At 51.6% G+C, this 17,549-nt stretch overlaps 1 protein-coding gene across 2 annotated transcripts in view; it reads right to left on the reverse strand.

Moving 5' to 3' along the window:
* Positions 1-17,549, reverse strand: part of LOC140398086 (myelin protein zero-like protein 3) — a 49,585-nt gene that overhangs the window by 13,701 nt on the left and 18,335 nt on the right. Inside the window, exons 2-3 of one of the 2 annotated variants that reach the window (XM_072486301.1) lie at positions 13,041-13,198; positions 1,219-1,429 (exon numbers count right to left, since the gene is read on the reverse strand). In XM_072486301.1, the coding sequence (XP_072342402.1) occupies positions 1,219-1,429; positions 13,041-13,198 (369 nt within the window). The remainder of the gene's footprint in view (positions 1-1,218; positions 1,430-13,040; positions 13,199-17,549) is intronic. The other variant, XM_072486303.1, reaches the window with a different exon arrangement.

The raw sequence follows: 17,549 nt of genomic DNA on the forward strand, positions 1-17,549 counted from the left end.
TAGTAACTATCTCGTACGGGCAGCACGGTAGCTGCCACTATCACTATCACGAGGGCAGCACGGTAGCATTGTGGATAGCACAATTGCTTCACAGCTCCAGGGTCCCAGGTTCGATTCCGGCTTGGGTCACTGTCTGTGCGGAGTCTGCACATCCTCCCTGTGTGTGCGTGGGTTTCCTCCGGGTGCTCCGGTTTTCTCCCACTGTCCAAAGATGTGCAGGTTAGGTGGATTGGCCGTGATAAATTGCCCTTAGTGTCCAAAATTGCCCTTAGTGTTGGGTGGAGGTTACTGGGTTATGGGGATAGGGTGGTGGTGTGGACCTTGTGTAGGGTGCTCTTTCCAAGAGCTGGTGCAGACTCGATGGGCTGAATGGCCTCCTTCTGCACTGTAAATTCTATGATTGATGTCCCGAGGAGATGGACAGACTGATTCGCTGCCTGGGGGATGCAGGCCAAGACCAGGGCCTCGAGGTTGCACTGCCCGGCCCAGAGTGTTACTGCCTGATTACACTCGATTAACCCTGTCATGTCAAGAAGCTCACGGGTATCAAAACTCGCAGTCTTCATCCCGAAAGAATCAACTCCAGGGACTCAACTGGAGAGAAGTGGAGAAAGGAAGTAAAAGAGCAAAGGGCAGGAATCGAGACAGCTCCACTTTGTGGCTGTGTCTCGGACCCAAAATGTTAACTCGGTTCCTCTCCTGCGAGATGCTGGCTGACCTGCTGAGATTCCCCCAGTCTCCGCTCTTATTCAATTCTATTTATTTATTTATTTTATTTTAATTTTTATTAAAATAATTTTATTCACTCTCTTTTTTAAAAATAAATTTGAGTACCCAATTATTTTTTCCAATTAAGGGGCAATTTAGCGTGGCCAATCCCCCTACCCTGCACATCTTTGTGTTGTGGGGGCGAAACCCACGCAGACACGGGGAGAATGTGCAAACTCCACACAGACAGTGGCCCAGAGCCAGGATTCGAACCCGGGTCCTCAGCGCCGTAGGCAGCTGTGCTAACCACTGTGCTGCCGTGCTGCCCTATCAATTTTAATTATAACCCTAAGCTCATTGAACAGAGAAAGGTTGAAATTCATCCTCAAAATTGGGACATTATGGAGCACGAATGTTCTGACAATCGGACGCACACGCAGTGTATTGAATGACAGCCCAGGTGTGAGGCGCCCAATGGTCTACTCCTGCAGCTCTTTCTTTTGTTCTGACCTCTCTCGGTGACGGTGAGGGCAGTGCTTGGCATTTCACTGCTCACATCTGGCGGGTTGTGCACCGCACAACTAAACGTCCCGTTGTCACTCTGTGTCACATTCTTCAGGATAATGGCCGCATTGCCTTTCTCAAGCTCCCCATTCCACACGACCCGATCCTTGAAGGGGCCACTGAGGGCTGGAAATACCATGGACTGATAGTGAAGAACCTAGATTGGGAAAGAGATGGAGGACAAACTGGTTCAATTCAAAGTTTATTTCATTCCAGCCAGAGGAATGATTTGTACAAAACCCACCCCACACTGGGTGATGCCACACCTTGTTGACTTTCTCCTAGTGGTCCCTATCTGGCACTAACCATGGGTAATACTGTTGGCACTCTCTCTGTTTGTCAGTATTAATGTTGCTCATGATGCACCTTCTGCAGTATCTTTAGAGATTGAGGTTGGAAGCTAAATCAGCTGGGAAATGAACAGAGGTTGCCCACAGCGCCAACTACTGTTTGTTTTTGATTTTTTTCCAATTAAGGGGCAATTTAGCGTGGCCAATCCACCCACCCAGCACATCTTTGGGTTGTGGGGTAAGACCCACACAGACACAGGGAGAATGTGCAAACTCCACACGGACAGTGACCCGGGGTCGGGATCGAACCCGGGACCTCAGCGCCGTGAGGCAGCAGTGCTAACCACTACGTCACCCCTGCATCGTCCCTTAATTGGAAAAAAAGTAATTGGGTACTCTAAATTATTTTTGAAAGAATTGGGACGACACAGAGTTTGTCAAGAAAACGATGGGTGAAATCCCGGACGTGGGCACTCACTGACTGGTCGTGGGGGGTGTACAGGACCTGACGTTAGACAGATACAATCCCAGGACAGGTAACGTGTCAGGCATGGCACAGAATTACTAGCCTTTATGGAGCAGATGCTGGGGGGACCTGTGGAGGTTCCACCACCCGGGCCTAAGGCTTCCTCACAGATACTTTTTTGTCCTAGGGAAGCCGTTGCTTCCAGGAGTAACAAAGATGGAGTATCCGCGATTGTAACCTCCGACCACAGGAGGCACTACATAAATGTGAGGTTGGAGAAGGGACGGATGCAGGCTGGATGCAGCTCCCCTCGCCAATAAGGAATTCAACAATAAAATATCCCAAACCATCAACGATTTGGTAACCTGCAACCAGAATGGGGAAGTCTCACCTTCCACGTTCTGGAGGCACTGAAGGCGGTGATTGGAGGGTGGGGGGGAATCGTGACTTATAGGGCCCTTAGAGACAGGAAGGAGAGGGAAACAGAGCAGCGGCAGATAATAATCATTATTAGTGTCACAAGTAGGCTTACAGTAACACTGCAACATTAACACCGCAATGACGTTACTGTGAAAATCCCCTAGTTGCCACATTCCGGCGCCTGTTCGGGTACACAGAGGGAGAATTTGGAATGTCCAATTCGCCTAACAGCACGTCTTTGGACTGTGGGAGGAAGCCGGAGCACCCGGAGGAAACCCACGCAGACACGGGGAGGACGTGCAGACTCCGCACAGATAGTGACCCAGCAGGGAATCGAACCTGGGACCCTGGCGCTGTGAAGCATCTGTGCTAACCACTGTACATCGACTCCATACTGGAGGTGGATTGACTGTACTCCACGGCCCGAACTGCGGAACTGCCAGCGGAAAAGGAAAAAGCTGCGGATGGAATTTGACCTGCTCTGCACAAAGTGTGCAGTCCAGCAGCTCCAGCAGGCCCAGCAGGCCCACCAGGCCCACCAGCTCCACCAGCTCCACCAGCCCCACCAGCTCCACCAGGCCCATCAGCTCCAGCAGCTCCACCAGGCCCACCAGCCCCACCAGGCCCATCAGCCCCACCAGGCCCATCAGCCCCACCAGGCCCACCAGGCCCACCAGGCCCACCAGGCCCACCAGGCCCATCAGCTCCAGCAGCTCCACCAGGCCCACCAGCCCCACCAGGCCCACCAGGCCCACCAGCCCCATCAGCTCCAGCAGGCCTTTTACAGACATGAAGACAAAGCCAGCCGCATGCTGGCACACCAGCTAAGGTAGAGATAGCTCAGGTCAGGCACAGTAACGGTAGGATGGTAACCGACCCAAACGAGGTCAATAGGCCTTTATGAACTTTTACCAAAGGGTTTTCACTCTGAACCTCCAGAGAGGGTTCCTCGACAGACTGGACACGCTGGCAGTGGGGGAGGACACAAAACAGGCACTGGAAGCACCACGGGGCTGGGTGAAATTGTGGAGTGCATCAACTCCAGGTGCCCCTCCAGGTCACTAACCATCCTGACTTGGAAATATATCACCGTTCCCTCACTGTCGCTGGGGCAAAACCCCGGAGCTCCCTCCCTAACAGCACAGTGGGTGTACCTCCACCTCAATGTGGGTGGCACAGTGGGTAGCACTGTTGCTTCACAGCTCCAGGGTCCCAGGTTCGATTCCCGGCTTGGGTCACTGTCTGTGCGGAGTCTGCACGTCCTCCCCGTGTGTGCGTGGGTTTCCTCCGGGTGCTCCGGTTTCCTCCCACAGTCCAAAGACGTGCTGTTAGGCGAATTGGACATTCCAAATTCTCCCTCTGTGTACCCGAACAGGCGCCGGAATGTGGCGACTAGGGGATTTTCAGTCACTTCTTACTTGTGACAATAATAAAGATTATTATTATTTTTATTAGATGCTCTGTGCAATTATGCTGCATTGATTCCTACAATTGAGATTACATTCTTGCCTGTAAAATAGGATAGGCGCTATGTTAATGGAAGTCTTTCTTACAGTGAAATATCTGCTGTTTAGAGAGGGTGCAGAAGAGATTTACCAGAATGTTGCCTGGTATGGAGGGCATTAGCCAAGAGGAGAGGTTGAATAATCTAGGTTTGTTCTCACTGGAACAACGGAGGTTGAGGGGAGACCTAATAGAGGTCTACAAAATTATGAGGGGCATAGACAGAGTGGATAGTCAGAGGCTTTTCCCCAGGGTAGAGGGGTCAATTACTAGGGGGCATAGGTTTAAGGTGAGAGGGGCAAGGTTTAGAGTAGATGTACGAGGCAAGTTTTTTACGCAGAGGGTAGTGGGTGCCTGGAACTCGCTACCGGAGGAGGTGGTGGAAGCAGGGACGATAGGGACATTTAAGGGGCATCTTGACAAATACAGTACGAAGTCTTACAACACCAGGTTAAAGTCCAACAGGTTTGTTTCGATGTCACTAGCTTTCGGAGCGCTGCTCCTTCCTCAGGTGAATGAAGAGGTATGTTCCAGAAACATATATATAGACAAATTCAAAGATGCCAGACAATGCTTGGAATGCGAGCATTAGCAGGTGATTAAATCTTTACAGATCCAGAGATGGGGTAACCCCAGGTTAAAGAGGTGTGAATTGTGTCAAGCCAGGACAGTTGGTAGGATTTCGCAGGCCAGATGGTGGGGGATGAATGTAATGCGACATGAATCCCCGGTCCCGGTTGAGGCCGCACTCATGTGTGCGGAACTTGGCTATAAGTTTCTGCTCGGCGATTCTGCGTTGTCGCGGGTCCTGAAGGCCGCCTTGGAGAACGCTTACCCGGAGATCAGAGGCTGAATGCCCTTGACTGCTGAAGTGTTCCCCGACTGGAAGGGAACATTCCTGCCTGGTGATTGTTGCGCGATGTCCGTTCATTCGTTGTCGCAGCGTCTGCATGGTCTCGCCAATGTACCACGCTTCGGGACATCCTTTCCTGCAGCGTATGAGGTAGACAACGTTGGCCGAGTCGCACGAGTATGTACCGCGTACCTGGTGGGTGGTGTTCTCACGTGTAATAGTGGTATCCATGTCGATGATCTGGCACGTCTTGCAGAGATTGCCATGACAGGGTTGTGTGGTGTCGTGGTCACTGTTCTGAAGACTGGGTAGTTTGCTGCAAACAATGGTTCGTTTGAGGTTGCGCGGTTGTTTGAAGGCAAGTAGTGGGGGTGTGGGGATGACCTTGGCAAGATGTTCATCGTCATCAATGACGTGTTGAAGGCTGTGAAGAAGATGACGTAGTTTCTCCGCTCCGGGGAAGTACTGGACAACGAAGGGTATTCTGTCGGTTGTGTCCCATGTTTGTCTTCTGAGGAGGTCGGTCCGGTTTTTCGCTGTGGCGCGTTGGAACTGTCGATCGATGAGTCGAGTGCCATATCCCGTTCGTACGAGGGCATCTTTCAACGTCTGTAGATGTCTGTTACGCTCCTCCTCGTCTGAGCAGATCCTGTGTATACGGAGCGCTTGTCCATAGGGGATGGCTTCTTTAATGTGTTTAGGGTGGAAGCTGGAGAAGTGGAGCATCATGAGGTTATCCGTGGGTTTGCGGTAAAGCGAAGTGCTGAGGTGACCGTCCTTGATGGAGACGAGTGTGTCCAAGAATGCAACTGATTTTGGAGAGTAGTCCATGGTGAGTCTGATGGTTGGATGGAACTTATTAATGTCATTGTGTAGTCGTTTCAGTGATTCTTCGCCGTGGGTCCAAAGGAAAAAAATGTCATCGATGTATCTGGTGTATAACGTCGGTTGAAGGTCCTGTGCGGTGAGTAGGTCCTGTTCAAACTTGTGCATGAAGATGTTGGCGTATTGGGGTGCGAATTTGGTCCCCATGGCTGTTCCGTGCGTCTGGATGAAGAACTTGTTGTCGAAGGTGAAGGCGTTGTGATCCAGAATGAAGCGGATGAGTTGCAGAATTGCGTCTGGAGATTGGCAGTTGTCGGTGTTGAGTGCTGAGGCTGTTGCAGCAATGCCGTCGTCATGGGGGATGCTGGTGTAGAGTGCCGAGACGTCCATTGTGACGAGGAATGTTCCTGGTTCAACTGGTCCATGGGTGCTGAGTTTCTGTAGGAAGTCCGTCGTGTCGTGACAGAAGCTGGGTGTACCTTGTACGATGGGTTTCAAGATGCCCTCGATGTAGCCAGAGAGGTTCTCACACAGGGTCCCATTGCCTGAAACGATAGGGCGGCCTGGTGTGTTGGCCTTGTGTATTTTCGGGAGGCAGTAGAGATCTCCAATGCGGGGAGTACGTGGGATGAGAGCACGTAGGGTGCTCTGAAGATCTGGATCCAAGGTCTTGATCAGTCTGTTAAGTTGGCGGATGTGTTCCTTGATCGGATCTGCGGGTAACTGTCTGTAGTGTTCTTGGTTGTTCAGTTGTCGGTATACTTCTTTGCAGTAGTCCGTTCTGTTCAGTACGACAGTGGCCCCCCCTTTGTCTGCTGGTTTGATGACGATGCTGCGGTTGGTCTTGAGAGCGCGGATGGCATTGCGTTGTGCTTGGGTGACGTTCGGGGCTGTCTTGTGAATGCGACTGATGAATCTGGCATTGACGCGACTCCTGACGGCTTGAGCATACATGTCGAGTCTAAGGCAGCGGCCTTCCGGAGGGGTCCAATTCGACTCTCTCCTCTTCGGTTGCCGCACCGCAGATCTCTCGGTCTGCTGTTCCGGTTCATTGATAGTCTGCTTGGGTTCGCTGTTGGCCTCTTGGGGTCTGTGGAAGAATTCCCGGAGCCTCATTCGCCTGATGAATTCCTCCGTGTCTGCCGCGAGACTGATGGGGTCCATTTTGGTGGTGGTGCAGAAATTGAGCCCTCTGCTGAGGAGTTCGATTTTGTCTGGTTGAAGGGTGGAGTCTGACAAGTTGACAATAGATTTCCCTGTATTGTTTTCTACTGTGACACCGGGGGTGGCTTGGTTGCTGCCGGTGGTGATGCCAAGTTTCTCAAGCTTTCTGTTCTTGGTGTGCATATAGGTGGCATAGTATTGTTGTCTCATCTGTTTGGCGGTGTTCCGCAGCTGGTCTGCTGCGTCCTGAGAGCAAGTTGAGAATATGGCCTCTATCTTGGTTTCCAGGTTGCGTCGTCTGCTGTAGAGCTGGCGGACGAGGTGGTTGAGGAGTGTGAGAGAGGTGCGATGGCAGAGTCTCTCAGCGAAGTCTGTGTCGTAGGTCGACTGGAGTGGGTTTGTGATCTGTAGCCCTTTCGGGATCTTGTCTGCTTTCTTGCATCTTTGTAGAAACTTAATGTCAGTGTCTATATGCGCGATCTTCCTGGAGATCCTCTCCACTTTGAGCCGGCACTTTGCGGTGTCTTTTATACTTTTCTTTGTTCTTTGATTAGCCCAAACTGCAACTGTTTTCCGAATCTAGAACAGCTGCAATACCACATGCTGCCACCCAGTGGCGCACCCACCACACTTTGGGAGGAGACAGTCTGAGACAATCTGTCACCATCCACCTCTGTACCTTCAACTACTTCACTCAATAAGAAATCTTTCTGATTGTCTGAAAGATGGAAGTTGGTCAGGAGCCTGAAGAGATCCTCATGGGGGAGGAGGAGTGGAGATGGAGGAGGGAGGGGGAGGGAGATGGGGAGATGGAGGAGGGAGGGAGGGAGGGAGGGAGGGAGGAGTAGAGATGGGGTAGGAGGGAGGGAGGAGTAGAGGTGGGGTAGGAGGTGTCATAATATCCACTCATGTGTATAATGAGATGCAGACAGGCAGTGATTGACACACAGGATAACCAATGAACACACACGACACAGAACAACCAATCACCAGACAGGACACCACCACTATAAAGCACACAGGGCATTAAGACTCTCCCTCTCTCTACAGGACACAGCTGCTGAGATAGTAAGAGTGCACAAGTCAGTGAGCACTATCACCATGAGGTAAAGAGTTAGTCTGGTCAAGCCAGTAGGAGATTATCAGTTAGATTGATAGAGAGTCAACTCACAGCAGACTATGTACAGCAATCAGGAAGTTCAATAAAACAGTGTTGGACCATCTCCTGTGTCAGAAGCCTGTTTCCAGTTTCACTGCATCCAGTTGCAGTCAACGTTGAACCAACTTACTTAACACATCATGGTACCAGAGGGCTATTAATCCTAATGAACCTACCTCGAGTGCATCTGCAACGCCCAGCGAGCAGCCATCCAGCGGCATGGAAAGGATCCAGCCTCCTTCGCAACTCCGGATCTCCGGCAACCTCGGCGCCAACTGGAAAGTCTTCAAACAGAAGTTCCTCCCGTACATCGAGGCCTCCGACCTCGAGGCAGCATCGGATGCCAGGAAGATGGCGCTGCTCCTGTCGACTGTGGGGAATCACACCATCCACATCTATAACTCACTTACGTTTGCCGATGGCGAAGATAAGACGAAGTTCAAGACAGTTCTGCTGAAATTCGACAGCCGCTGCGGCATTGAGGTGAATGAGAGCTTTGAACGGTGCATCTTCCAACAGAGGCTCCAGGGTAAGGATGAACCTTTTCAGTCCTTCTTGACCCATCTCCGCACCCTAGCGCAGTCCTGTAACTATGACTCGACGACTGATTCCATGATCCGGGATCAGACCATTTTCGGGGTCCAGTCCGACTCCCTGCGGGAGCAGCTCCTCAAAATTAAACAGTTGACCCTCTCCGTCACTATCGGAACCTGCGTTGTCCATGAGCCAGAAATCGCTACTCCCGCATCAGGGCGGCAGAAATTACAAAACTGGCCTCCCACGAGGCAGAAAGGGTTCAGACCATAGTGAAAATGCAAGGCCTGAGCATCGAGGAGAGTGGCCGCTTCGCGCGCTTTTCCCGGGTCCCCACGCAAGCGCGCCACGACCAGGCCGAAGACCCTGAGGCGCATGCGCGAACGTCGGCCGACCGCACTGCGCATGCGCGATGGCGCACAGAACGTGCTGACCTCAGCGTCATGACGCGTCTGAATTGTGGCTCCGCCCATTTAAAGCGGCAATGTCCAGCCAAAGGCAGGCGGTGTCTACAGTGTGGAAAGCCTGGCCACTACGCGGCCTTCTGCAGGTCCGCTCCACCGAACAACAGCCAGCGATCCCAACTGCAGCGCAGACGTGTCCGCTGCGTACAACAAGGCTTGCAGGATTCTGATCCAGACAGCCCAATGAACCCCAATGCTGACTGCCTCGAGTCTCCATATCGGGTGGGCATCATCACCACACGCGAGTTGGTCTCTACCGTGCCTGCCAACCGCCTTTCGATCCTCAGTGTGGATCCTGACGACGAGTGGTGCGCCGTCATCACGGTCAACCAGTCTCGCATCCGATTTAAATTGGACACTGGCGCGTCTGCGAACCTCATATCACAGTCGGACCTCGACAGCATCCGACACCAACCCAGCATTCTTCCACCAGCCTGCCAGCTCCTTGACTACAATGGCAATGCCATAGCCGCCAGTGGGTTGTGTCAGCTGGGTGTCTCTCAATACCCCACTGTGTACACAAACTGTACCCCATACCCCACTGTGGACACACTCTGTACCCCAATACCCCACTGTGTACACACACTGTACTCAATACCCCACTGTGGACACACTCTGTACCCCAATACCCCACTGTGTACACACACTGTACTCCATACCCCACTGTGTACACACTCTGTACCCAATACCCCACTGTGTACACACACTGTACTCAATGCCCCACTGTGTACACACACTGTACTCAATAACCCACTGTGTACACACTCTGTACTCAATACCCCACTGTGTACACACACTGTACTCAATACCCCACTGTGTACACACACTGTACTCAATAACCCACTGTGTACACACACTGTACTCAATGCCCCACTGTGTACACACACTGTACTCAATAACCCACTGTGTACACACACTGTACTCAATGCCCCACTGTGTACACACACTGTACTCAATAACCCACTGTGTACACACTCTGTACTCAATACCCCACTGTGTACACACACTGTACTCAATACTCCACTGTGTACACACACTGTACTCAATACCGCACTGTGTACACATTCTGTACTCAATACCCCACTGTGTACACACACTGTACTCAATACCCCCACTGTGTACACACTCTGTACCCCAATAACCCACTGTGTACACACACTGTACTCAATACCCCACTGTGTACACACACTGTACTCAATACCCCACTGTGTACACACACTGTACTCAATAGCCCACTGTGTACACACACTGTACTCAATACCACACTGTGTACACACTCTGTACTCAATACCCCACTGTGAACACACTCTGTACCCCAATACCCCACTGTGTACACACACTGTACTCAATACCCCACTGTGTACACACTCTGTACCCCAATACCCCACTGTGTACACACACTGTACTCAATACCCCACTGTGTACACACTCTGTACCCCAATACCCCACTGTGTACACACTCTGTACCCCAATACCCCACTGTGTACACACACTGTACTCAATACCCCACTGTGTACACAATCTGTACCCCATACCCCACTGTGGACACACTCTGTACCCCAATACCCCACTGTGTACACAGTGTATGGACACACTCCCCCTTTCCCTGTAGCTCCTTCAGTTTCTAAAATGGTGTCAGTCACTGAGACAAGAAATAAAAAAGGAACCTTGCCCGGACAGGAATCAGTGATGCCGGAATGATGAAGTGTAACTCGAGTTAATAGCTTCCAGTAACCCCATGCCGGACTGGCAACAGGCAGTCAGATTAATGGCAGCCTTTATGGGCTGATCCTTCACAAACATAGCACTATCTTTCAGTCAGGAAGGGGCCCAATACACAAACAAAAAGCTATTAAACAAAATACTAGATAGAATCGATGTGCCTTACCTCACTCACAGAATACAAAACCCCTGCATATGACACAGAGACCGAGTGTCACAATGTCACTCACACCAAAGTTACGTTTTACTTTTGATTCATTCCTGGGATCTCTTGTCGCAGGGTCAGCATTTGTAGCCCTTCCCAAAATGCCCTTTAACTGATGGACAACCGAGTTTCGCACTCCCTCAGTACTGACCCTCTGACAGTGCAGCACTCCCTCAGTACTGACCCTCTGACAGTGCGGCACTCCCTCAGTACTGACCCTCTGATAGTGCAGCACTCCCTCAGTACTGACCCTCTGACAGTGCAGCACTCTCTCAGTACTGACCCTCTGACAGTGCGGCACTCCCTCAGTACTGACCCTCTGACAGTGCAGCACTCCCTCAGTACTGACCCTCTGACAGTGCGGCACTCCCTCAGTACTGACCCTCTGACAGTGCAGCACTCCCTCAGTACTTACCCTCTGATAGTGCGGCACTCCCTCAGTATTGACCCTCTGACAGTGCAGCACTCCCTCAGTACTGACCCTCTGACAGTGCAGCACTCCCTCAGTACTGACCCTCTGACAGAGCAGCACTCCCTCAGTACTGACCCTCTGACAGTGCGGCACTCCCTCAGCACTGATCCTCTGACAGTGCAGCACTCCCTCAGTACTGACCCTCTGACACTGCGACACTCCCTCAGTACTGACCCTCTGACAGTGCGACACTCCCTCAGTACTGACCCTCTGACAGTGCAACACTCCCTCAGTACTGACCCTCTGACAGTGCGGCGCTCCCTCAGTACTGACACTCTGACAGTGCAGCACTCCCTCAGTACTGACCCTCTGACAGTGCAGCACTCCCTCAGTACTGACCCTCTGGCAGTGCGGCACTCCCTCAGTACTGACCCTCTGACAGTGCAGCACTCCCTCAGTACTGACCCTCTGACAGTGCTGCACTCCCTCAGTACTGACCCTCTGACAGTGCGACACTCCCTCAGTACTGACCCTCTGACAGTGCAGCACTCCCTCAGTACTGACCCTCTGACAGTGCAGCACTCCCTCAGTACTGACCCTCTGGCAGTGCGGCACTCCCTCAGTACTGACCCTCTGACAGTGCAGCACTCCCTCAGTACTGACCCTCTGGCAGTGCGGCACTCCCTCAGTACTGACCCTCTGACAGTGCAGCACTCCCTCAGTACTGACCCTCTGACAGTGCAGCACTCCCTCAGTACTGACCCTCTGACAGTGCGGCACTCCCTCAGTACTGACCCTATGACAGTGCAGCACTCCCTCAGTACTAACCCTCTGACAGTGCGGAGCCCCCTCAGTCCTGACGCTCTGACAGTGCCGCACTCCCTCAGTACTGACCCTCTGACCGTGCCGCACTCCCTCAGTACTGACCCTCTGACAGTGCAGCACTCCCTCAGTACTGACCCTCTGACAGTGCAACACTCCCTCAGTACTGACCCTCTGACAGTATAGCACTCCCTCAGTACTGACCGTCTGACAGTGCGGCACTCCCTCAGTACTGACCCTCTGACAGTGCAGCACTCCCTCGGTACTGACCCTCTGACAGTGCGGCTCTCCCTCAGTATTGACCCTCTGACAGTGCGGCACTCCCTCAGTGCTGACCCTCTGACAGTGCGGCACTCCCTCCGTACTGACCTTCTAACAGTGCGGCACTCCCTCAGTACTGACCCACTGACAGTGCAGCACTCCCTCAGTACTGACCCTCTGACAGTGCGGAGCCCCCTCAGTCCTGACCCTTTGACAGTGCAGCACTCCCTCAGTACTGACCCTCTGACAGTGCAGCACTCCCTCAGTACTGACCCTCTGACAGTGCAGCACTCCCTCAATACTGACCCTCTAACAGTGCAGCGCTCCCTCAGTACTGACCCTCTAACAATGCAGCACTCCCTCAGTACTGACCCTCTGACAGTGCAGCACTCCCTCAATACTGACCCTCTAACAGTGCAGCGCTCCCTCAGTACTGACCCTCTAACAGTGCAGCACTCCCTCAGTACTGACCCTCTGACAGTGCGGCACTCCCTCAGTACTGACCCTCTGACAGTGATATCAGATTGTTCTGATGATTCTTACATCGAACTTTGAAACAAAAATCACAGAAATTAGACTCCTTAGGCAATTGCAGAGACTAAACATCAACAAGTCTGCACTCACTGCGTCTATCCACAACTACAGGAAAAAAAAATTCTAAAACTCACAGCATGTTTTAATCCTCCGCCTGATGCTCGGTAAGACCAGTCCACAGTCAGGCGCCTGGTGATGGGCAAAGATGACCTGAAGTTACACCTCAGCTCCACATCCTCACCAATGAAACCTTTCACCTTTGGAGGTAGAGATACTTCAAGAGCAGTACTACCTGTTTAGAGAAGAATGCAGGAGGCAACAGGATAAAGTTGCATTTATACTGTGCCTTTTGTTAACAAAATGATATGTATTTTATTCAAACACACAGCTAACTAGTTTATAGGACTCCTCACAAATACTACCCGGTATTGTAATCACATTGGTAACTAATGCTGAGGAAGACCAGTTTCTGGAGTGCGTTAGGGTTCCAGAACCGGATGTTGAGGAACCAACTGGAGGATAGGCTATTCTAGATCTAGTATCATGTCATGAAAAAGGGCCAATTAATAATCTAGTTGTAAAATAGTCTTCAGGGATGAGTGACCACAATATGATAGAACTTTACATGATGTTTGAAAGTGAGGAAGTTCAATCTGAAACCAGGGTTGTTAAAGTTGAATAAAGGAAATTATGAAGATATGAGGAACAATTGGCTGAGGTGAATTGGGAAAATACATTAAAAGGTGTGACTGAAGGGCAGCAGGGTTGCGCAGTGGGTTAGCCCTGCTGCCTCACGGCGCCAAGGTCCCAGGTTCGATCCCGGCTCTCGGTCACTGTCCGTGTGGAGTTTGCACATTCTCCCCGTGTTTGCATGGGTTTCGCCCCCACAACCCAAAGATGTGCAAGTTAGGTGGATTGAACACACTAAATTGCCCCTTAATTGGAAAAAAATTAATTGGGTACACTAAATGTAAATAAATAAATAAATATAAACAAACAGGTGTGACTGTGGATAGGACAATCTTCAAAGTGCAACATTCACATTGTTTCAGGGTGCAAAACCCCCAAAAAAACAGTCAACTGTGGCTGACAAAGGAATTAAAGCCCCCTACTATACTCCCTATGCACGCATGGCAAAATTTGGCTCCAATTCCATCTACAGGTTTGCTGACGACACAACTGTAGTGAGTTGGATCGCGAACAACGATGAGTCAGAGTACAGGCGGGAGATAGAGAACCTAGTGGAGTGATGCAACGACAACAATCTCTCCCTCAATGTCAGCAAAACTAAAGAGCTGGTAATTGACTTCAGGAAGCAAAGTACTGTGCACACCCCTGTCAGCATCAACGGGGCCGAGGTGGAGATGGTTAGCAGTTTCAAATTCCTAGGGGTGCACATCTCCAAAAATTTGTCCTGGTCCACCCACGTTGATGCTACCACCAAGAAAGCACAACAGCGCCTATACTTCCTCAGGAAACTAAGGAAATTCGGCATGTCCACATTAACCAGTACCAACTTTTACAGATGCACCATAGAAAGCATCCTATCGGGCTGCATCACAGCCTGGTATGGCAACTGCTCGGCCCAGGACCGCAAGAAACTTCAGAGAGTCGTGATCACAGCCCAGTCCATCACACAAACCTGCCTCCCATCCATTGACTCCATCTACACCTCCCGCTGCCTGGGGAAAGCGGGCAGCATAATCAAAGATCCCTCCCACCCGGCTTACTCACTCTTCCAACTTCTTCCATCGGGCAGGAGATACAGAAGTCTCAGAACACGCACAAACAGACTCAAAAACAGCTTCTTCCCCGCTGTTGCCAGATTCCTGAATGACCCTCTTATGGACTGAAGTGATCTCTTCACACATCTTCTCTACTGAGTAGTTCTACACCCGATGCCTGTGTTTATGTATTTACATTGTGTATTTTTGTTTGCCCTATTATGTATTTTCTTTTCATGTACGGAACGATCTGTCTGGACTGTACGCAGAACAATACTTTTCCCTGTACCTCGGTACATGTGACGATAAACAAATCCACCCATCCATCCATCAGCTAGCGCAGCCCCTATCGCCACATGTGGTGTGGTCCTGTCGCTGAAAAGGAACCGAGCCAGTATGGTGTTGAGCGAACCAGTGGTCTGTTTCTTCATACGTTGGACCGCCCACTCTGCCAAGCTCTTAGAAAATGGGCAGTAGGGCCCTGTCCGAATGTGCTTCATCCCATTGGGCTAAGCGAATGCCTGGAATTCTCTGCTGGTGAAGGGGGGCCTGTTGTCAGACACGAGAACCTCCAGTATCCCAAGTGCAAAATGATTGAGTTTTTTTGAAAGTGGCGCTGGAAGACATGGATCCATTTAGAGTGGGCGTCAATCAAGATTTAAAATATTGACCCCATAAATGGCCCGGGGAAGTCCGCATGTACCCAGACCCAAGGCCTGCCTGGCCATTGCCACGGGTTTTAGCGAGGCCGCGTGCGGAGGGTGCTTCTGATTTTCCTGACTGACAGTCACTGTTTCAATGTTGGAACCAAGCCCAGGCCACCAGACGTTGCTCTTTGCAAATATCTTCAGCTTGGAGATTCCTGGGTGACCACTCCGGAGCTCAGTAAGAAGTCTCACAACATCCGGTTAAAGTCCAACAGGTTTATTTGAAACTTCAGATAAACAGTTGGACTTTAACCTGATGGTCTGGGACTTCTTACTGTGCCCACCCCAGTCCAGTGCCAGCATCTCCACATCACTCCGGACAGCGAGTGGGACAGGATGACTCCATCTTCCATGTTGAATTCTTGGTGTTTTGAAGGTAAGGGCTTCAGCTCCTCTGTGGGGTGGCCTTGAATTCCATCTCTTAGGATCACGTGGCGAGGTTTCGATGCGCAGAGTCTTTCTGGGTCCATGGCTGAATCTGCCTGGACACAGGCAGGGTGTCCATAAAATTGAAAGTCACGATGGCCTTGTCTATCCTTGGTTGGGGGGAGCTGGTGGGTAACGGTAGGTGACTCAGGACGGCAGCAGTAGCTATGTGCGTTCCCAGCTGGTGCTCATAGGAGTATTTGTTACCCCGCCTTCTCTACCTTGCCCCCTCGTCTGAGGTGTGGTGATTCTCAGGTTAAGTCACCACCAGTCAGCTCTCTCCCCTCAAAGGGGAAAGCAGCCCCTGGGTCATCGGCATTATGGTGACTTTACTTTTATTCGTAACAAGAGTGCCCAGCACCCAATCCAAGGCGATGGGGGTGGCATCGCCTTGTCATCCTTCAAATGGTCCAACAGGAGTCTGGGATTATTGTAACATTTGGGCCATAGACATAGCGTCTCTCTGCATCTGCCTGGGTTCGTAACTGTTATAATCTGCATGAATCCTAATGGCTGGGAAAAAATGGTTATCCCAAGTCTCTTGGGGAGTACGAGCTGCCCCAATTGGGGGGGGGGGGGGGGGGTGATGACGAGTAGTTGCAGCTGTATAAATAGAGCTGGTCAGTGTGGTACCGGCTAGAGGAGGAAGCAGTGGTGAACTACTGCGGCCGTGTCTACTTCCATTTCCAAGAGTTGACCCTGTGTTTAATTTTGATAGGGGCAAATCTGGGGCTGGTGATGCGGTTCAACTGCATTTCTGTTTGTCCGGTTCGAGCTGGTGGGTTTACATGACCCAGGCCTGAGGCAGCTTTGGCTTTTGCCCAGGGTGGTATGCATTCTGACTGTGCTGGCGACCTTGTCTTGGGGAATCCTTCGCCTGCAGGTACAGCAGTCCCATGCCTTCTTCTCAAAGTCCTCTGGGGAAGCGTGTCTCAGTCCTGGAGGTTTGCTGCCTTGGGCCTATTCCCTTGTGTGCCTTGTCTGAGTGGACAGGGCCGGGAGGTGCTGTCTACAGGGAGTCCAGTTTTCTGATACAGGGGACGTCCAACACGGAGCATGCTGCAGTTCATTGAACCTTGGAGTTCTTGGGCCCATTTTCCAGGAACAGGCCCAGTTCTATGGCTCTTTTAAGATCAAGGGTGGTTTGTGCAAGCAGTTTTCTCTGTGTCGTGGCATTGTTGATCCCACAAACCAGCCAGTCCCATGGTATCTCCGGCAGCGATGTTCCATACTCACAGTACCTGAGACTGGTCAGGAACTCCATTGCAGGCTGTCCAGGGAGTCTTCCCATTGTATTAAGGGCAAACTTCATCTTCTCCAACCTGACAAACTCATCAAAGTTCCCCAACCTTGCCATGGCCCCCGGTGGTGCAGCCGACCTCGAATTTCACAGAATCCGTTGCCGGGCAATCAGAGAGGTGAAGACGACAACATTGGCCCCCTTCCCCTCCTGGACCCCTGCCCCCCCCCCACCCCCCATACCTCCGACACCCCAACAATCGCCACCATAGGGTCTGGTGTCATCCTGACTACCACATTCCCGACAAGCTCTCAAACACCCCCATCCAGAAGCAGACCAATTTCACACCCCCCCAAGACATGTGGGCATGGTTGGCCGGCCCCCTCACACACACATCCGCTACTCCTGGGAAGAACCCACTCCTCCGGGCCGGAGTCACCTTGAACTGGACGATGCTCATCCTTGTGCAGGAGGAGGTTGAGTTTATTTGGTGCATTGCTTCACCCCCAACTTCCCATCTCCAACTCCTCCCCCACTTCCACTTGA

Source organism: Scyliorhinus torazame, chromosome 21, assembly GCF_047496885.1.
Source record: "Scyliorhinus torazame isolate Kashiwa2021f chromosome 21, sScyTor2.1, whole genome shotgun sequence".
NCBI lineage: Eukaryota > Metazoa > Chordata > Chondrichthyes > Carcharhiniformes > Scyliorhinidae > Scyliorhinus > Scyliorhinus torazame.